The sequence below is a fragment of the Kogia breviceps genome, chromosome 19 (assembly GCF_026419965.1).
Source record: "Kogia breviceps isolate mKogBre1 chromosome 19, mKogBre1 haplotype 1, whole genome shotgun sequence".
Taxonomy (NCBI): Eukaryota; Metazoa; Chordata; class Mammalia; order Artiodactyla; family Physeteridae; genus Kogia; species Kogia breviceps.
Window position 1 is genome coordinate 37993417 of NC_081328.1, and position 21610 is coordinate 38015026.

The 21610-nt window shown below is 44.1% G+C and overlaps 1 protein-coding gene and 1 non-coding gene across 4 annotated transcripts in view; both read left to right on the forward strand.

The window, feature by feature from the left end:
* The window catches only part of WIPF2 (WAS/WASL interacting protein family member 2), a 42570-nt gene that overhangs the window by 15937 nt on the left and 5023 nt on the right, over nucleotides 1–21610 (forward strand). Inside the window, exons 2-8 of one of the 3 annotated variants that reach the window (XM_059047446.2) lie at nucleotides 891–1004; nucleotides 5621–5752; nucleotides 9770–9902; nucleotides 10616–10732; nucleotides 11088–11744; nucleotides 19838–20047; nucleotides 21405–21506. In XM_059047446.2, the coding sequence (XP_058903429.1) occupies nucleotides 5690–5752; nucleotides 9770–9902; nucleotides 10616–10732; nucleotides 11088–11744; nucleotides 19838–20047; nucleotides 21405–21506 (1282 nt within the window). In that variant the 5' untranslated portion in view covers nucleotides 891–1004; nucleotides 5621–5689. The remainder of the gene's footprint in view (nucleotides 1–890; nucleotides 1005–5620; nucleotides 5753–9769; nucleotides 9903–10615; nucleotides 10733–11087; nucleotides 11745–19837; nucleotides 20048–21404; nucleotides 21507–21610) is intronic. The other 2 variants (XM_059047444.2, XM_067020776.1) reach the window with 2 other exon arrangements.
* Nucleotides 4046–4118, forward strand: TRNAA-CGC (transfer RNA alanine (anticodon CGC)). Its single transcript has one exon. It is a non-coding gene; the product is annotated as a tRNA-Ala (tRNA).

Sequence of the window (21610 nt, forward strand, 5' to 3'; positions counted from 1 at the left end):
TGGGATCAGAAGAATTCCATTGGGGGAACATTTGGAACCTTTTCCTCTTGAAGTCACAACTGTCTTCTCTTTAGATTATCTGGAGACAGAGTAGACAGAGCTAAATGGTCTTTCAGTGAGAATCTTGAAATGTCTCTTTTAGCTGTCTCTCTGTTTCTTTATATTACGAAGTGGTTGAATAAGATATTAAAGAATTGAACATGTATTTAACAAAGGAGAGATAATTTTCTTGTTGACATCCCAAATTCCTATCCATATGACTGAGCCTTGTAAGGTAGAACTAAGGCCCTTGAGACTTTGCTGAGGGAGACAGCCTACTTAAAAATGTTCAAGGTCAGGTGCTTTTTTTTTTTTTTTCCCCCTGTGGGATTTTGTTGGGTACTTTGGTACAAAAACTGTAATTTACTCTGTAATCAAAGCTGAGATCAAAGGAGAGTGCTGTTACCTGAGGTCGCTCAGTATGAAAGTGGATGTCATTAAGATTTAGATATAAAATAAAATTTTTTTTCTTTGTAAAATAACTTGGTATTGAAACCTGAGTTTTATAACAGCAGAATACCATTTGAGTAAAGCCCTCGAATTGTAGTGGTAACTGGAATACCTCTTAGATCTTTTAAAATATATGATAAAAAGCAACAACTAAATTGGATTCTTCATTTATCAAATGTAAAAGGAAGTAGTTTCTGTCTTTGTCCTCAGGAGGTTTCCTGCTCCTAAAGTGTACGAATATTTGAAAATTGAATAGAAAAATAGGTTTTGTCTTCTGAGGAATAGAAGAGAGCACTTTTTAAAAGTGCATTGCTTGAGTTTTATGGAGACTTATCTCTGAATTCTGTGATAAATTTGACATTAAGAAGACTTGAAATAATGCTCTCTGATCTTTATTTCAGAGAAACTGACTCCTGAGGATGTGAAAAGCTATCATGGTTTTTAAGTGGAAAGGCTTAAGAAGGGAATGAGACGTTTTCTGAAAATCAGGGACTCTGAAGAACACAGATGGTGAGGTTTGTAGTTCTAATTTAATAGGTCAGAAAGGAAAGACTTAATTCTGTGATGAACCCTCTTTTTTCCTTTTTTTAGTTTAATCTCAGATTTATCTTCAGGAATGTTAGATTCTTTTTTTAAAAAATAAATTTATTTATTTTATTTATTTTTATTTTTGGCTGTGTTGGGTCTTCATTGCTGTGCATGGGCTTCTTCTAGTTGCTTAGTTGCTCTGTGGCATGTGGGATCTTCCCAGACCAGGGCTTGAACCGGTGTCCCCTGCATTGGCAGGTGGATTCTTAACCACTGCGCCACCAAGGAAGCCCGCTTCATTTGTTCTTAACTGAAAGCAGTTCTCAAAGCAGACCCTCTGCATTGGGTTAGTGCTTGTAGTGTCAATCCTGAATTGGTTTGAATAAAGCTTCTTTAGGGAATCTTCAAGGCAAGGAAAGTTGTGTTAATTTAAATTTATATAAATTGGTTTGCTCTTGGAAAATATAGAGATCTGTTTGTATTCCATCACTAAGATAGGAATTTGGAGTGGGTTAAGTTTTCATTTAGGAAAAATAGTAGAAAATTGCTAAACCCAACCAACTTGCAGTGGAGATTTTTTTCATAGTGATTGGTGAAATAGAAAGGGATCAGGAGACCGGAGTTTGAGTCCTAACTCTGCAGTTTACTCCTGAGTGATCTGGGGGGTTGCGCTTAGCTCAGTCAGTGTGCCTCTTTCCCTAGTGTGCATCCACGTAACCCCACTCCTTGAGCTCCAGGGTCCTCACCTGGAAAATAGGAGTGATAATACTCTACTGTAGTGTATCATTGTTTGCTCAGTGTCCCTGATAGGAGGGCATCATGCCTGCAGTCTTTGTGGAGAAAGAAGAAAAGTTGAGAGCCACTGCTGGTAGTCAACCATGGTGCTGAGAGTGATTTTTTTTATTTTTATTTTTGGCCACACTGCATGGCTTGCAGGATCTCAGTTCCTTGATCAGGGATTGAACCCGGGCCACAGCAGTGAAAGCCCAGAATATCCTAACCACTAGGACACCAGGGAACTCCCAAAAGTGATTTTTTTTTTTTTTTTGATGAGTCTGCTTTGAAATTGGAGTTTGAATTGAGCCTATTTTAAGAAGGCATCTTTAACTGCATAATGTATTAGTGGTCTTCTGCAGTGGATGACTTTAAAAAAAAGATTTGCCTTGCTAGAGAACTACTGCTTTGCCTAATAAATGACTCTCACTGTCAGACTTAAGTTTGTCCCTTTATGTCATTTCTTACTCCGTAGCATGTAGATTGGATCAGCTGTGGATCTGGAAAGAACTAGGGACTTGTCTGAATCTCTTTTCTGGGTCATTCTAGGAGACCATTTCAATTGTGGCAATGGCCAAAGTAGGTAGAACTGGAAACCCAGAAAAGGTGGGAACTGAGGTGACTGGAATTAGTTGAAAATGTTTGTTTCTGAATAAACTACTATTTTCCTTATCCTTGGGCTGCTAGCTTTAAGACTGCTATGGGAACTTGAGTGCAATGGTCATAGTGAACCCAGGGAATTTAATAGAATAAAGTTTTTTTCTTCTTCTCCACTTGTTTCTTTCACTTTAACATCCCCCACGCCCCAAGATAGATGTTCTGCTTATGAGGATTTACTATTTTGATCAATTTTTCAAGCCTAGTATGTTAGATTCCTGGCAAAGAAAGACTAGACTTAATTTTGAAACAGAAATGAGAGGGTATTTCCCTTAGAGGGGAGTCAGCTGCTCGTTCCTTGAAGTGAGTTCAGACATCATTCCCTGTGGGAACCACCTAGCCAAAGTACTGTACAGTTCTTTGTGGTTGGAGCAAAAAGCTCTGTTGGGCAGCCAGCCTAGAGTGGCATTCCACTGGAAGGAGTTGGGATTTTGAAGAGGTTAATTTAACGGTCATGTTTTTGATCAAATTTACTACCTACAAAGGTTCTTGGCTTTATAGAACCTTTGGAATATTTGCCCTTTTATCATTCTCAGGGCATTGAGAGAAGTGTTTAAGTGGTTACTTTATTCACAGAGAGATTTTGATCACCCATGTAAAGGGTTTAGAACCAAACCTCTGCAGTTATTTGGCTTTGACTTTTGAGGGTTCAAGAAGTGGGATTTCCTTGGGGTGACTTTTGGGGGGTATTGTTCTTGAGTTTTAGTTTTATCTTTGCCCCCTACTTCAATGTCTTATGAAGACTAAAGTTCCCTGGCTTTAGTCTCATTTGTGAAATGAGGATTACTTACAGACTGTAATAAGGAGACAACTGTATACTTTTTGAGTGTTAAGTATTAAGCCACTGATAACTGGATAAATTCTCACGTGGTATTTACGCTCTTATCAGATTCCAGTGATGTGACTATACCAGGGGTCAGTAAACTGTGGCCCATGAGTCAGATCTGGTCCATTGTCTGTTTTGTATGGCCCAATGACTAAAAATGGTTTTTACAATTTTCCTTAATAAGTTTATTTATTTATTTTTATTTTATTTATTTATTTTTGGCTGCACTGGGTCTTCGTTACGTGGGCTTACTCTAGTTGTGGTGAGGAGGGGTTGCTCTTTGTTGTGGTGCGCGGGCTTCTCATTGCGGTGGCTTTGTTGTGGAGTTTGGGCTGTAGGCACACTGGCTTCTGTAGTTGCAGTGCACGGGCTTCAGTAGTTGTGGTGCAGGGGATCCGTAGTTGTGGCTTGCGGGATCTAGAGTGCAGGCTCAGTAGTTGTGGTGCACGGGCTTAGTTGCTCCGTGACATGTGGGATCTTCCTGGACCAGGGATCGAACCCGTGTCCCCTGCATTGGCAGGGCAGACTCTTAACCACTGCGCCACCAGGGATGTCCTGGTTTTTACATTTTTAAAATGTAAAAATCAAGGGAATGAGAACACAAGCCACAGAGTAAGAGAAAATATTTGCAAAAGATACATCTGATAAAGGACTGTTATCTAGAATGTACAAAGAACTCCTAAAACTCAACAATAAGAAAACAAACAACCTGATTAAAAAGTGGGCAAAAGACCTGAACACGCACCTCGCCAAAGAAGATATATAGGGACTTCCCTGGTGGTCCAGTGGTTAAGACTCTGTGCTCGCAATGCAGAGGGCCCGGGTTCGATCCCTGTTCGGGGAATTAAGGTCCCACATGCCACAACTAAGCCCGCGTGCCTCAGTGCAGCCAAAATAAATAAATTAATTAATTTCAAATAAAGAAGATATATAGATGGCAAGTCAGCATATGAAAATATTCCAACATCATATGTCATTTAGGAATTGCAAATTCAAACAACGGGATACTACTACACACCTATTAGAATGACCAAAATCCAAAATGCTGGCGAGGATGTGGAGCAATAGGAACTCTCATGCATTGCTGGTGAGAATGCGAATTGGTACAGCCATTGCAGAAGGTATTTTGGCAGTGTATTACAGAACATACTCTTAGCATATGATCCATCAGTCATGCTCCTTGATGTTTACCCAAATGAGTCAAAAACTTATGTCCTCACAAAAACCTGCACAAGGATGTTTATATCAGCGTTATTCATAATTACTAAAACTTGGAAGCATCCCAGATGTCCTTCAGGAGGTGAAAGGTGAATGGATAAACAAACTGTGGTACGTCTATACAGTGGAATGTTATTCAGTGCTAAAAAGAAATGAGCTATCAAGCCATGAAAAGACATGGAGGAAACTTAAATGCATATTACCAAGTGAAAGAAGCCAATCAGAAAAGGGTACTGTATGATTCCAACTATACAACATTCTGGAAAAGGCAAAACTATGGAGACATTAAAAAGCTCAGTGGTTGCCAGGGGTTCAGGGGTGGGGGGCAGGGAGGGATGAATAGATACAGCATAAGAGATTTTTAGGACAGTGAAACGATTCTATATGATACGACATTGGTGGAGAGTTGTCATTATACATTTGTCCAAACCTATGGAACGTACAACACCAAGAGTGAACCCTAATGTAAACTGTGGATTTCGGATGATAACGAGGTGTCAGTGTAGGTTCATCAGTTGTGACAAATGTATCACTGCAGGGTATAGGTAGTGGGGGACTCTGTGTGTGGCTGGGGGGACAGGGATTTCAGGGGAACTCTGTACTTGCTGCTCAGTTTTGCTGTGAACCTAAAAGTGCTCTAAGAAATAAAGTTTATTGATTTAAAAGGTTGTCAAAACAGAACAAAAGAATAACGTGCGGCAGAGACCATATGTGGTTTACAAAGCCTAAATTTTTTTTTTGTGTGTGTGTTACTCGGGCCTCTCACTGCTGTGGCCTCTCCCGTTGCGGAGCACAGGCTCCGGACACGCAGGCCCAGTGGTCATGGCTCACGGGCCCAGCCGCTCTGTGGCATGTGGGATCTTCCCGGACCGGGGCACGAACCCATGTCCCCTGCATCGGCAGGCGGACTCCCAACCACTGCACCACCAGGGAAGCCCAGCCTAAAGTATTTTTTTATCTGGCCTTTTACAGAAAAGATTTACCGAGCCCTGGACTATATCACAGTGCGACTAGGAGATGAGTGCCTAGTTTCTCTCTGGTGTCATGCTCAGTCCTCTGGTTCTCCTGGTACTCAGTGTCTCTCATGGCAAAGTTGTTCTCATGAATTTATTTCTGTTTCACTTGCAGGTATATGAGTGACCTAAAGCTGCAGATTAAAAAGGAAAGAGAGCAGTGCCAACTGCAAACAGGGCAAGGATGCCAATTCCTCCTCCCCCTCCACCACCCCCCGGTCCTCCTCCACCTCCCACTTCTAATCAGGTAGGTAGTCCATCCACCTGGCTATCTCAAGACCTGAATGGATACTTAGGGCTTCCTGGTATAAGACATAGTGTTCTCAAAGACATGTGGTATAGGAAGATGGAGAATAAATAAGTAAAGTCTGTCTTCCTCAATTCATTCTGATTCCTGAGAAGTCCTCTTAGGACCATAATGGCTTGTCTTGGTTTTTTATCCTGGGTCAGTCTAAATGGAGATTTGGGCAGGTGGCATCAGAGTAGGAACTAGTGTGTCTTCCCTAAAACTATTGTAATATAAAGGTCAATGTGTCTTTTCCCTGCATCTTTGAGAAAAGGGATGGCAATTCCTAGTTGTTGTTTCTTGCTGCCATTTCATTTCCTTCTCTTCTACTCCAAATCAGTTCACTTTAAAGTCAAGTCCATCAGGTCTAAATGCCCCCACGCCCCATATTAGGAAAGAAAGGAGTTAATGGAATTAGGAAGAAGACTAAAGGTTCAGTAATAGGAAGAAAAAAAAGCAATGTGGCTTCTGAACCAAGGAGACAGCCACTTTTACTATATCTGAGTTGTGACACCTGGAGTCACATGAGAAAGAAGGAAGGAACCCGGGTGCTTCATCTCGTGTGTGTGTGTGCGTGTGTGCTTGTGTGTGTGTGTGTGTGTGTGTGTTGAACAGATGAGAAATTGTGCCCTAAAAGAGGAAAGGTGACTTAACCTAGCTAATTTGTTTCAGAACTAGAACTAGAGTTCAGGTCTGCCAACCTCTGTTTTTTTTTCCTGTAATTTTTGGGGTGTGGTGGGAGCTGAGGCTGGAGGTGTAGGTGGGGGGTTTGGAGTTTTCTCTTGGTCATGATGGGGAGATGCTGAAGTCTCTTCAGCAGCAGGAGGAACCTGCTTGGGTTTATATTAGGAAAGTTACTCTTCACAGTGTGGACAGTAGGTTGGGAGTTGAGGCTACAGACAGGGAGGTTGAGACTGGAGACAGAAACCTGCAGCAATTGAAAATGAGAGTCTGGACTAAAGCAGTGAGGATGAAGAGTGGAGACAAGAGACAATGACAAAGTAAAATCTTAAGAGTCTGATGACAGATGGAAGAGGAAGGAGATTTGAATGACTCTAGTTGGGGGTTTGATTGAATGCTGGTGCTATTTACAAGAGAAGCAGGTTTATGGAGGAGGATATGAGCTCAATTTTGGACATGCTTAGTAATATTTTTCTCTTTACAAAAGTAATATGTTCAAGAAACGTATGAACTGTGGTTAAGCAAAAAGAAGCAGTTACCCATAATCCAACCATTCATAACAGTTTTGTGTCTAGCCTTCCCCTCCCTCCTTCCTACTTTTGTATCTGTCTACCATTTTAAAAATAATTAATTAATTAATTTATTTTTGGCTGCATTGGGTCTTTGTTGCTGCGCACGGGCTTTCTCTAGTTGCAGTGAGCGGGGGCTACTCTTCGTTGCGGTGCGCAGGCTTCTCATTTTGGTGGCTTCTCTTGTTGTGGAGCATGGGCTCTAGGCACGTGGGCTTCAGTAGTTGTGGCGCATGGGCTCAATAGTTGTGGTTCGCGGGCTCTAGAATGCAGGCTCAGTAGTATGGCGCATGGGCTTAGTTGCCCCGCGACATGTGGGATCTTCCCAGACCAGGACTCGAACCTGTGACCCCTGCATTGGCAGGCAGATTCCTGACCATTGCGCCACCAGGGAAGCCCATCTACCTTTTTTTTTAAAAAAAGGCTGTGCTTTATATACATACTGATTTCTGAGCAGCACTTCTTCCTCATTAATACATCATGAATGGCTTGTCATGTCATTAAGTGCTTAGTGATATCATTAAAAAAATTTTTACTGTACTAAAAATCCAGAAAAAATTAGAGAACACCAATAAACATAGAAAATGTTAATCTATAATTAACCTTTGTTAATATTTTGTATGTTTATTGTAGGAAAACTAGAAAATACAGATAAACATAAATAATTATTACCCCAAATTAACTTTTGCTAGTATCAGTGTATATCCTTCTAGAAATTTTCTGTATGTGTGTACCTTTTTTTCTTCACAATATAAGCTAGCTACTATTTATTGAAGTCATTTAATTCTCAAAACTACCCTATGAGATAGGTCCTGTTATTACTCCTGTAAAAAACTGGAATCATGCTATATGTATTGTTCTATAATAGTTTTTGCTTGATTGTGTCAGATATCTATTTCCATGAAAAAATGCTTACTTCTACATCTTTAAGAGCTTAACTGGCATCCCACTGTATGATTATACCGTCGTTGTTCTTTTTGGTTGAACTTTTAGATTACTTCAGCTTTGTGCTATTATAAACTGTTTTTTGCTATTATTATCATCTTTGTGCACTTCTCCAATTATTTTCTTAAAGTTAATTTCTAGAAGTAGAATTCTTGTGCTAGACTTTTAAAAGGTGTTTGATACATAAATTACTTTCTAGAAAAATCATACCAATTTATCCTACCACAGGTAGTAGTAGTAGTTTTCCTGGATCCTTATGATCACCATAGGGCAGTTTTTTATTCTATACATTGTTTTGAACACCTTCAGTGTGCCAGGCACTGTACAGGCAGTGGTCCCTGCCTTCACAAAGCTAGCGGTCTCTTTGTAATTTTAACCTTTACCAGTATCATAGGTAGATAATGGCAGTTTTACACTACATTTTTAAAAATTATAGTTGATTTTTTTTCATATTTGTTGGCTCTTTTTACTTCTTTTATGCAGTGTTGTTCATATCTTTTGCTTATTATCCTACTGATTTCTAAGTCATCTTTATATGTTAATGCTCTGTAGATTTAGGCCACTACCTTTGTTTCTATCATATGTTACATTTGTCACAGACAATTTTTCTTCCAGTGTGTCATCTGCTTATTTACTTATATTCTTGTTTTGGGGTGTTTTTTTTGTGTGTGTGTGGTACACGGGCCTCTCACTGTTGTGGACTCTCCCATTGCAGAGCACAGGCTCTGGACGCGCAGGTTCAGCAGCCATGGCTCACGGGCCCAGCTGCTCCACGGCATGTGGGATCTTCCCGGACCGGGGCACAAACTCGTGTCCCCTGCATCGGCAGGCAGATTCTCAACCACTGCGCCACCAGGGAAGCCCAATTTACTTATATTCTTAAGTAAATAATTTGTAATAAGCAAATCTGCCAATCTTTTCCTGTATTTTGGTTGTCTTGATTAGAAAGTCCTTCCCATTACCTATTTTATTCCATATAGTACTTGTGTGGTTTTATTTTTTTACACTTGAATTTTATAATTCAGCTAGAATTTATTTGAGAGTAAAGTGCTATGGTAGGTATTTAACTTTATTATTTTTTTCTAAAAATTAACCACTTGTCGGACTTCCCTGGCGGTCCAGTGGTTAAGACTCCATGCTTCCGCTGCAGGGGGTGTGTGTGTGATCCCTGGTTGGGGAACTAAGATCCTACATGCCGCCCGGCATGGCCAAAAAAAATTAACCACTTGTTATTAACACCTTGTATTTAATAATCTATCCTTTCTGCACTGAAGAAATATACTTTTATTATTTCTATATAGAACTGGGCCTGCTTTATGGACTTTCTGTTTTGTTCCATTTATCTAGCTGTCTGTCCCTATGCTCCTGTTGTTGGTGGTGATAGGAATATTTAAGGATTTAAACAAGATAATGAAAGTAATGTGCTTATTATTAGCACAATGCCTGGGATATAGTGGGGGCTCAATAAACATTGGCCTTGGTGGTGATGATACAAATAAAGTGTCCGACACACAAGGCTAGCACAGAGGTGCTCAGTAAGTATTGGTGCAGGCCTCCTGTCAGAAGCTTCTGAACAGAGGAAGACCCATACCCTTCACAGAAGGTACAGCATGAGAGAAAGGTCTAAGGAGGAGGATAATGGACATTGATACTGTCGTTTGGCACATATATCTTATTAGGTTAGACAGGCATCTCGTGGAATCCAGTTTGGCTTAAGGCATTTATCCCGAGCTTGTGATGAAGGGGATATTGAGGGTGAACTTATGTTTCCCTCTTCCTTCAGGCCAACACTGAGCTGCCCAAGCTGAGTAGAGATGAGCAGCGGGGTCGAGGTGCTCTCTTACAGGACATCTGCAAAGGGACCAAGCTGAAGAAGGTGACCAGCGTTAATGATCGCAGTGCTCCCATCCTCGAGAGTGAGTCTAAGCGTCATCTCCTAATGAACCACTGGGATCCCAGGATTGACTCGGAGACTAGGCTTGGCTGTCATTTTTATTGTTGGGTCGTGAGTGGGAGAGTTTTGTCTTGGGATGTTCTTTGGCTGTCTTCTCATCTGTTCATTGGAATACCTTAGAAATTTCTTTTTGACCTTTGAGAAGCATTCTCGGGGTCTTAAGCTTCCCATGTCCTACTATAACTAGTGCTTGTTAGGGCATATCCTTGGCTTTTCTCTGAGAAGACCACCACAGTCCTAAAAACCTGTAAGCTGAAGCCAACGATGATTTTATAATTGCTACAAGTGTTCATTCTGAAAGGCCCCTGGGGGTTTTCTCACACCTGGGTCCCTGAGCCATTAAGCCCCCTCACCATCTGGGACTTGGAGAGGAAGGCCTAGAGAACTCTGTTGAACAGGTCTTCATCCTGCTTACCACTCTGCCCTAAATAAAGGAAGATCGGCTCCTCGCTCCTTTTGTTTTCTCTCTTTCATCACAGCACAGAGTTTCATCCCCACACCTACATGAAGCTGTGGAGCAGAGAAGCCCAGCTTTCTATTTCAGTGGAAAGGCAAAAGCAATATCGGTTTGTTTGCAAATTAAAGCCCAGATAGAGGAGGGGTTTCTCCTCAGGATTGACTTGGTCACCAGCCTCAGAGCATATGAAATGAAAATCCTAATGGTGTGCTTTCCAGAACCCAAAGGAAGCAGTGGTGGTTATGGCTCTGGAGCAGCTGCCGTGCAGCCCAAGGGAGGTCTCTTCCAAGGAGGAGTGCCAAAGCTCCGCCCTGTGGGAGCCAAGGACGGTTCAGGTATGTGATAAGTACTTTCTTAGGATATTTCCCAAGCGCATTCATTTCTGACTGGTCCCAGGGGGGCCATCTGGGGTTGTGGAGTGTGGTAGAGATGGGAAGGAGGAGGAGTGGGAGCAGGGGAGGAGTTATAAAGTGGAATAAAGCAAAAGCTGAGGGTAAATAAGAAGGCATTCAACTTGCATCAGTAGTATTTGTTAATGGGCCCTGAGCCTGAAACCAGGTTAAAACCCAGAATTGTACAGGTATTTGCCCTGCTGCCGTGCAGGTTGCACTAAGGAGGCGGGGTGACGTGGAGATACCCAGCAACATAGGTCCAGCTCTGTTGACCCAGTGCTGTCTGTTGTATTTGTAGAGAACCTAGCTGGTAAGCCAGCCCTACAAGTCTCCAGTTCTCGAGCTGCTGCCCCAAGGCCTCCAGGGTCTACAGCCGGCGGGCGCCCTCAGGATGATACAGACAGCAACCGAGCCTCACTCCCAGAACTGCCCCGGATGCAGAGACCCTCGTTACCGGACCTCTCTCGGCCTAATACCACCAGCAGTACGGGCATGAAGCACAGCTCCTCCGCCCCTCCTCCGCCTCCCCCGGGGCGGCGTGCCAACGCCCCCCCTACACCTCTGCCTATGCACAGCAGCAAAGCCGCAGCCTACAACAGAGAGAAGCCCCTGCCACCCACACCTGGACAGAGGCTTCACCTTGGTCGAGAGGGACCTCCTGCTCCACCCCCAGTCAAGCCGCCTCCTTCCCCTGTGAATGTCAGAACGGGACCAAGTGGCCAGTCTCTAGCTCCTCCTCCGCCGCCTTACCGCCAGCCTCCCGGGGTCCCCAATGGACCCTCCAGTCCCACTAACGAGTCAGCCCCTGAGCTGCCACAGAGACACAATTCTTTGCATAGGAAGACACCAGGGCCTGTCAGAGGCCTAGCGCCTCCTCCACCCACCTCAGCCTCCCCTTCTTTACAGAGTAATAGGCCACCTCCCCCAGCCCGAGACCCTCCCAGTCGGGGAGCAGGTAAGTTCCTGGAAGCACCTTATTTTTCCTACCGTACTGAGATTGACTTTATCCTTCCTCTTCACCCTTTTCCCCAAATCTCTCCTTCAGTGATTGAAGTGAATACTCACTCAACAGGTTTATTGAGTGCCTTTTTACCTGTCAGACTCTGTTGTTAGGAAAACAGCAGTAAATAAAAAAGACAAAAAATCCTGCTCTCCTGGACAGTTAACAAATTAATTAGTAAAAAAAAAAAAAACACAAATATATATATATATATATATATATATATATATATATATATACATATATATATATATATATATATACATAGTATATAGATGCTTTAGAGAAATACAAAACAGAGAAAGGGAATGGGATATACTGGAGTGGGTATGAGGTAATACTTTAAATTACAGGGGAGAGGGTAGGGGTGGGGTCAGGGAAGGCCTTACTGATAAAGTGACAGTTTGGCAAATACCAGAAGAAAGTGAGGGAGTATGCTATGCAGGCATTGAGGGCAGCAAATGCAAAGACCCTGAGACTGGGGACAGCAAGGAGACCATTGTGGCAAGACCAGGATGCGTGAGGGGAAGAGCGGCAGGACATGGAGGTCAGAAAGCCAGATGCCACGGGAGAACATTGGAGGACTTTGTGAAGACTTTGGGTTTTCTGTGTGAAATGGGGAGCCACTGGCGGGGTGCGGGGGGTTGGAACACAGAAGTAGCTTTGATTTACCTTTTGAAAAGGCAACTGGCTCTGTTGTTGAGAACCCACTGCAGGAGGACAAAGGGGCCAAAGGAGACCACTTAGGGGGCTAGTGCAGTAATCTGAGTAGATGGATAAGATCACAGCAGGTTTGGGGGAAGGTGGATTTCAGTTTTGGATGTCAAGTTTGAGGTGCCTGTTAGACATCCAAGAGGAAATAACCAATTGTCGATTGACTCTCAGACTCTGAAGTCCAGGGGAGTGGTCTGGGCTAGAGAGAGAAATTTGAAGGATATTGAGAACCACATGCTGGGGTGAGATCACCTGGCGAGTGAGTATAGAGAAGAGGAGAGGTCCGAGGCCTGAGGCCTTCTCCTACATGACAGGTGAGAGTGATAAGAGTACTAAGCAGAGAAAACTGAGAAAGGGCCTCCAGTGAGGAAGAAAGGAGGAATGCCAAGAGAGTAATGGAGAAAGTCCAGGATAGAGTGAGTGAGTAATTGTGGCCTGTGCTGCAGGTGGGTCAGGTAAGTTGAAGACTGAGAATGACATTGGTCTCAGCAACGTGAGAGTCATTTTGGGGACCCCCAAACTACCCTCCTAAGTAGTTTCAGTGGAGTGCTGGAGGGAGCGTGAGGGTGAAAGTCTAATTGGGGTGGGTTCAAGCATATAGGAATAGGAGAGGACTTGATGAAGATAGAAATAGCGAAACTCTAGGGAGTTTGCTATAAAGGGGAGTGGGAGGTACAGGTATGTGGAATGGTTGCTGGAGGAGGATGAGAGATTGAGAGTTGGTTCCCCACGCCCCACCCCACCCAAGACGGGAGATATTTCAGCATCTGTTTGTACGCTGATGGAATGATCCAGTAGAGAGGAGGAAATTGCCTGGATAGTGTCCTTGGGGAGGCAAGAAGGAATGGAACCTGATCCACAGGTCAAGCGTTGGCCTTAGATAAGAACACAGTTCTTTGTGGTAACAGGAGGGAAGGCAGAGCATATAGGCAAAGAAGCAAGTAGGTAGGTGGGTATAGTGGTAGGAGCATGTGGAAAGTTTCTTCTTAATTTTTTTTAAAAATAAATTTATTTATTTATTTATGGCTGTGTTGGGTCTTCGTTGCCACGCGTAGGCTTTCTATAGTTGCATGGAGCGGGGTCTACTCTTCCTTGCGGTGCGCGGGCTTCTCATTGCAGTGGCTTCTCTTGTTGCGGAGCACGGGCTCTAGGCACGTGGGCTTCAGTAGTTGTGGCACACAGGCTCAGTAGTTGTGGCTCACGGGCTGTAGAGCGCAGGGTCAGTAGTTTTGGCGCACGGGCTTAGTTGCTCCGCAGCATGTGGAATCTTCCCAGCTCAGGGCTCGAACTTGTGTCCCCTGCATTGGCAGGCAGATTCTTAACCACTGTGCCACCAGGGAAGCCCCCTTTTTTTTTTTACTTCTATATTCTGGGTGAAATTGAAAGCAAGGACATATGCTGTGAATGAGGGTAAGGAAATAGAGGGAGATTTGAGGAGAGAGGAAAGAGGGCACAAAATGGCCATCTGGGCATGCAGGAGAATGAGTGGAGGAGAGAAGTGTGCTAGGATGACCAGCATCACAGAAGGCCCACTTGAGCTTAGGGGCCACACATTTCAAGTGAAATTCATCAGCTCGGTGTGTGTTCAGTTGTGCCTCTGCAGGTACTGAGTTGGAGCAGAGTTGTATTTAACCAGGTTAGCGTTGTTTTGTTTTGTTTCGTTTTTTGCGGTACGCGGGCCTCTCACTGTTGTGGCCTGTCCCATTGCGGAGCACAGGCTCCGTACGCGCAGGCCCAGCGGCCATGGCCCACGGGCCCAGCCGCTCTGCAGCATGTGGGATCCTCCCGGACCGGGGCACGAACCTGTGTCCCCTGCATCGGCAGGTGGACTCTCAACCACTGCGCCACCAGGAAAGCACCCAGGTTAGTGTTTTTTAGGCATGTGCAACTGTAATGGAGAGCAGGGCAAGGGAGTTAAGGGTGTATGTAAGGGAGTGCTTGTAACAGGGGACCATGGTCCATGAACTGGGTAAGGAGGGGATTAAGGAACCTTCAAAAAGGTGGGAGAGGTTGTGTCATCTTACAAAATAGCCTGACTGAAAGTAGAGAGTGAACGAGACCATGCTGGGGCCTTCTCAGACCCAGGAATTTTGGCTCCTGTATTCTCTTGTTTCATTGGGCTTTGAGCGGCAGCCTCCACAGATGGCTTTTGAACTTTTTATTTTGCGGTACGCGGGCCTCTTACTGTTGTGGCCTCTCCTGTTGACGCGCAGGCCCAGCGGCTATGGCCCATGGGCCCAGCCGCTCCGCGGCATGTGGGATCCTCCCGGACCGGGGCACGAACCCGTATCCCCTGCATCGGCAGGCAGACTCTCAACCACTGCGCCACGAGGGAAGCCCGGCTTTTGAACTTTGATTTTAAACAGTCCCTGCAGGTATAGATGAGATCATCGATTAAGCAGGTATGTCATCAGGAAGCATGTATTAAAGGCCCATTAACTGGTACTGCTGCTTGATTAGGTACAGAGACTTGTATTCTAGGAGCTGGCAGTAGCATCAGGCGGACACACAGGAGCCTGGTACGTGGCCGACCCTGTATCTCCCTGGCTTTCGCCATAAGGATATAGTCCTAATGTGACCTTTGACTCTACAAAGTTTAGGTTAAAAAGAAAATTTTTTTTTTTAACTTGGGGATTTTTTTAAATGACCCTTTATCTGAGCAGAGCCCATATCTTTCTGAAGCCAACCAGGAATAGAAGTAGAGAAAAATGTGATTTCTGTGGGTTGAACTGAATCGTTTTAAGTGTCTGCAGACGTCTTGCTTCCCACTTCTCAGTTCTTTTTTGGTGATTTCTTTAGAAAAATGTGAAGTTATGAGCCTTGTTCTTCTGTCTACTAGCCATCACCAACTTCGAGGCCTGACATAGGCCTCAGCCTGCTTTCTGTATCAGTAACCAGAGCAGCAGTTCTTAAGAGTGACACTCTGAAAAATAATTGAGATATTTTAGTCAGAGATCTTTCACGTATTGGCTCCACTTGTTTTGTGACATTGGGCAGGTCACTCTGATTCTCTGAGTTTGTTTCCTCATCCATAAAATGGTGTTCACAGTACTTTTCAGAGGTGGTTATAAATAAAAGAATGTGTAAAAGTGCTTTATAAACTGGTGTGCTGACAAATTTAGTGGTTTTATGCAAAGGACTTCTAGGCAGTTTTCATGGACTTATCTCTGTTAATAAGTCATATGGTGTGATAACATGGAATAATTTACTTTTGTTTCTTTATGAATTATTTACATTTGAATGAGTATATAGTCTTTTACCCTCCCCGGGGTGCTCAGAGACCAAAAAGTCCCTTATTACTGGGCCATAGGGTTTGTTTTCTGAATTTTTCCTTTGCAGAGTAAAACACTATTTTTAAAATATATATATATTTATTTATTTTATTTTGGCCGTGCCGGGTCTTAGTTGCGGCATGAGGGATCTAGTTCCTTGACCAGAGATCAAACCCAGTCCCCCTGCATTGGGAGCACGGAGTCTTAACCATTGGACCACCAGGGAAGTCCCTAAAACACTATTTTTTTAAGGGAATTTTTTTCTTTTTAAAAGAATCAAGGGCTTCCCTGGTTGAGAGTCCACCTGCCGATGCAGGGGACACGGTTTCGTGCCCCGATCCGGGAAGATCCCACATGCCGCAGAGTGGCTGGGCCCCGTGAGCCATGGCCGCTGGGCCTGCGCTCCGGAGCCCGTGCTCTGCAACGGGAGAGGCCACAATGGTGAGAAGCCTGCGTACTGCAAAAAAAAAAAAAAAAAAAAGAAGAATCGAGGATGGAGTGGGAGGTTGGGTTTAGCAGATGTAAGTGATTATGTATAGAATGAATAAACAGCAAGGTTCTACTGTACAGCACAGTGAACTATATTCAATATCCTATGATAAACCATAATGGAAAACAATATAAAAAAAGAATATGTATAACTGAATCACTTTGCTGTACAGCAGAAAGTAACACAACATTGTAAATCAACTATACTTCAATTAAAAAAAAATAACATCATGCTTTCTTTAATACGGGTTTATCTTGGTTTACAAAAGTCAGTCTTCCTACCCCAAGGTTTCTTTTGCACACTGCTTGTTTCTTGGGGTCCTTAGGTTCTGGCTCTGTCACTTGAAAGTCTTAAAACTGGATGTGACAAAGAGCTCAGAAACTTCTTAGAGATGGCAGAATCTGGCCAGGATGCCTGGCCCTGAGCGAGCCAAGCAGGTAGCTCTTGGTCCTGCCCCGTTTTGCCCATGCAGGTTGGCCCTCATCACTGCCTCCCGCTCAGAGTCTGGCTGGTGTCCTTTTGAGCCTGACCAACCCTCTACCTTACTCTCCCTGGCCCCGCCCTCACAGTAGATGCAGACTCTCAGGGCCCTGAGAAATCTGAGTCTTAGGGAAATACTTTGAGGATGACCTGAAAGAGCTTCGGTTTGGGCAGATTTGGAATGAAAACAGGGTTCAGAGATCTGCTGGGAGGAGTTAAGGAGATTTCTCTTTAATTATGGCCTCTACCTTGGAGAGTGAGGGAGAGTTGACATTCTGAGTGTGTTTTATGGGAAGCTAAAACCAACATTTACTGGGCCTACAGTGCCAGACTTCTTGTCTATAAGCATCATCCCAGGGACTTCCCTGGTAGTCCAGCAGTTGAGACTCCACGCTCCCAGTGCAGGGGGCTCAGATTCTGTCCCTGGTCAGGGAACTAGATCCCTCATAGCACAACTAGGAGTCCGCATGCCACAACTATAAGATCCCACACGCCACAACGAAGATCCCTCGTGCGGCAACTAAAGACCAGGTGCAGCCAAATAATTATTTTTAAAAAACAAAAACAAAAGAAAATCATCCCATTACTGTTTCATTCTTAACTGTGGTTACTCTATAGAAATTCTGACAGTAATTCAGGAGGAATGATACATACTCTTATTACTAAGACAGTGTTGTCTGTTAAGCCGAGTAGTATCCATGTACTGCTTGGTAACATGACCCAGGTACCAAAAGACACATTTCCATCTCACTGGGTTATACATATGTTCGGGAGATATTTAATACTTGAGGTTGTTGTGAAAAGCATTGTGTAGCAGTTTTCTTACTATGGAAGAGCAGACGTATGCTGGGTCTGTTAGATCTGTGACCTTAGACAAATAGCCTGAGTCCCAGTTTCCTCATTTGTGAAATGAGGATAATGCCTCATATTTGTGCAGGTGTGGCTACAAGAATTTTTAAAGATTTAATGCATATAAAGTGCCCGGGACAGTGCCTGGAACATGATGGATATCAAATAAATGGTAGCTGCTGTTATTGTTAGTGCAAAGCATAGAAATAATCTAACTTAAACACATTCGAACCTATTCCAGTGATATCCAGCATGCTTTTTATTTATTTATTTATTTATTGGCTGCATTGGGTCTTCATTGCTGCATGCGGGCTTTCTCTTAGTTGCGACGAGCAGCGGCTACTCTTCGTTGCGGTGCTCCAGCTTCTCATCGCAGTGGCTTCTCTTGTTGTGGAGCACAGGCTCTAGGCATGCGGACTTCAGTAGTTGTGGCACGTGAGCTCAGTACTTGTGGCTCGCGGGCTCTAGAGCATAGGCTTTTTGTGGCACATGGACTTAGTTGCTCCGTGGCATGTGGGATCTTCCTGGACCAGGGATTGAACCTGTGTCCCCTGCATTGGCAGGTGGATTCTTAACCACTATGCCACCAGGGAAGTCCCCCAACATGCTTTTTTTTAAAATTATTTTTGGCTGCATTGGGTCTTCGTTGCTGCGCGTGAGCTTTCTCTAGTTGCAGCAAGCAGGGGCTACTCTTCGTTGCGGTGCACGGGCTTCTTATTGTGGTGGCTTCTCTTGTTGCAGAGCACAGGCTCTAGGCACGCAGGCTCCGTAGTTGTGGCTCGCAGGCTCTAGAGCGCAGGCTCATAGTTGTGGCACCCGGGCTTAGTTGCTCCGCGGCATGTGGGATCTCTCCCCGGACCAGGGTTCGAACCCGTGTCCCCTGCATTGGCAGGCAGATTCTTAACCACTGCGGCACCAGGGAAGTCCCCCCAACATGCTTTTGACATTACCTTATGCTTGGTGGCAAATTTTGTCTTTTAAGGGTGAATTTGATTTTCGAAAATGGCCAAAAATCAGAGTCAGACATAGGTATGAATTTTTTTGTTGGTGGTGCAACCTCATAAATGAGAAGTGACCATCATATGATAATATTTATGGATCTGTCTGACCACCTGGGCTTGGAAGCAATTCCAAAAGAGGTGTTCCCGATTTTTTTTGAGCAATGAGCCTATCACTGGAAATATGTAACTTCTGCAGATGAAATTATTATACATAATTTGAAAATCACTCATTTTAGTCTGTACTACTGTTAGAATAAGTGATATAGCCTGTCAGTGCTGTGGGAGAGCAAAGGAGGGAATCAGATTAGAGTGGATTGCTTTGGAAAAGCCTTGAGAGGATGGGACATGAGTTGAACCTTAAAGAAAAGTAGGATTTGATAGTAAGGGATGAGGGGTGGTATTTCTGAGTATTGTGGGGGAGTCACAAGAGTAAAGCATATGTAATTTGGTTTATTTAGCACATATTGATTGAAGACCTACCATGTGCTGAGCTTGGGAACTCAGATGAATGGACACTGCTCTGACTTTAAGAAATATACAGTACCCTCAGGAAGAAGCACGTGTAATACAACATAGTAGTGGTAGAGAGAGACAGAGTCGACAGAGGCAGTACAGAAGAGTGGTACCTTATCCAGTGTAGGAATCAAGGAAGAAAAGAAGGTGCGATCAGGCTGACTGATGTGGTAGGTTACTGTGTAGGAAAGGAAAATGATTGGGTGAGACCCAGTCAGTGTGGAAGCTAAGAATTTGAAACTTTATGATATGGGAAATGCAAAGCCCTTGGAAAAGTTTGAGCTAGTATTTTGGGGGAGATTAGTGAGTTGGTGGTATGCAGAATGGATTGAAAGGCTAAGAGATTAGAAGCAGGGAAAACATTTGAGAGGCTTTTTGCAGTAGAAGAAGATAAAAATGAGAAAGCCCTGACTTAGAATTGTGGAGGAAGGCATGTGAAAGCAGAGAAAAAAATCGTCAAGGATAAGTGGAATTCTTGACTGACTTGTCATGGGAAATGAAAAAGGGTCATAAATTTATTCTGAACTTTGGTATCGAGAAGAATGGTGATGTTGTTAAAGAAATAGGGAGGAGGGGAGGGGGAATATGATATTTAACATGCTGCCCAGGGGTTCACAGGGTCTTGTTCTTTGGGAAAGCACCGAGCACTCTTTTGGCCCATGTCTCTCAAACCCCTCCTCCCATCACCGTCTCTACATCCACACCTAACTGCTTTGAACGTTATTGCAGCTCCTCTGCCCCCGCCACCCATGATCCGAAATGGTGCCAGGGATGCCCCCCCTCCCCCGCCACCGTACCGAATGCATGGGTCAGAACCCCTGAGCCGAGGAAGGCCCCCACCTCCGCCCTCAAGGACGCCAGCTGGGCCCCCCCCGCCGCCTCCACCACCCCTGAGGAATGGCCACAGAGATTCTATTACCACTGTCCGATCTTTCTTGGGTGAGTAGCTAGCTGTTTTACTCCCATAGTTCCTGTGGTGACTTCACTAATTCCAGTGGCTGCTGCAGAGTGGGAGTGGTCGCTTGGTGTCCTCTGTTCACTGCAGTTCCTCTCCTGACCTTCCCTCAGACTTCTGGGTCCCATCCATGGACATCCCTTTTCTTCGGCAAATTCTAGGCATGATTCCGTTGGAATAGATGGAAGTAAAATCAGCAGGTGTTGTGCTAACTCTAAAGCCAATCTTTTGCTCCACAAGGCTCATTATTTGTGGTTAGCTTTTAGGTCAGAGACTGTATCCTCTTCAGGCTTATTGAGACAGGAATTACGTATCCTCCTAGGAAGAAGAGCTCCTTTCTGGACCTTTGAAAACAAAACAACACTGTTTACACAACTTTTATCTAGTAATCCAAAGCCACTGACTAGTTGTGTTACTTTGAAGAAATCACTTCATTTTTTTGGACCTCACTTCCCTTATCTGTGAAACAAGGAGACTGACTAGCTCAAGAGCGTATCGGATTAACTTTTCCAAGGTTATAAATGAATCTTAGACCCCACCTAAGAGATTCTAATTCATTAGGTCTGGGATGGAGCACCAAGTAAAGATTGTCCAGCAGGTATTGTTAGACCCTCTGTTGAGGAAGTCTGGAAGGATCTGCACAGTCCCTTTTAGCCTGAACACTGTAGATTCTTTAATGGTTGACTCTTCTCTGGCCCTGCTCTAGTCTGTTCCTGTTAAGTGGACCAGTATTTTTGCTTGGAGGATATGCCCTTTGGAATGTGATCGAGCCACACCCATAGAACATTTGAGCCTTCTTGTAGAGGGGCCATGGAAAGTGGGAGTGGGAGCCATGACATGGCCATCCCGACTGTGTTGCAGAGCTCAATGAGGGGAGCCTTAGCCAAAAGGGAATTTTCTGGTCAGATCGTTCCCTAGCTGGTGGCATATAGTCCCATTTTAGATTAATTTCTACCAGTTTGTGGATTCAGTTCAGCTGGTTTCCCATGGTGATAGTCTCTAGCATGACTATGTTACTGAAACACAGAACTATATTTCCTTCTGCCATGCAAACAGCTGGGCTCCTTTCCTGGTATGTGCCTGGTTTGGGGTGGAAAGATTTAAAGAACCAGTTCAAAGACTCATTCCTTAACGTAAAGAGCCTTTGAACACACTCTGTGCATATGAGGCGCAGAGAGTAATGCTGTTGCTGCCCTCACGGACCTTGCTTTAGTGGGCAAGGCAGGCCCTCATGGTACATCAGGAAGCCCGGGAGATTAGTACGGGGAGGGTCAGAAGTGGCAGAGAGGTTTGTGGGAGCACAAGGAAGGGTGATATGAATTAATATTGTTCCTTTTGCAGATGATTTTGAGTCAAAGTATTCTTTCCATCCAGTAGAAGACTTTCCTGCTCCAGAAGAATATAAACACTTTCAGAGAATATATCCCAGCAAAACAAACCGAGGTGAGAGAAGAGAATCATGGAAGGTCTTCCATAATTGCATAGGCTGTAGAATTGGTGTGTGCTTTTCTTAGCTTAAAATTTGCTTCTCCTTGTCTGCATTTTCT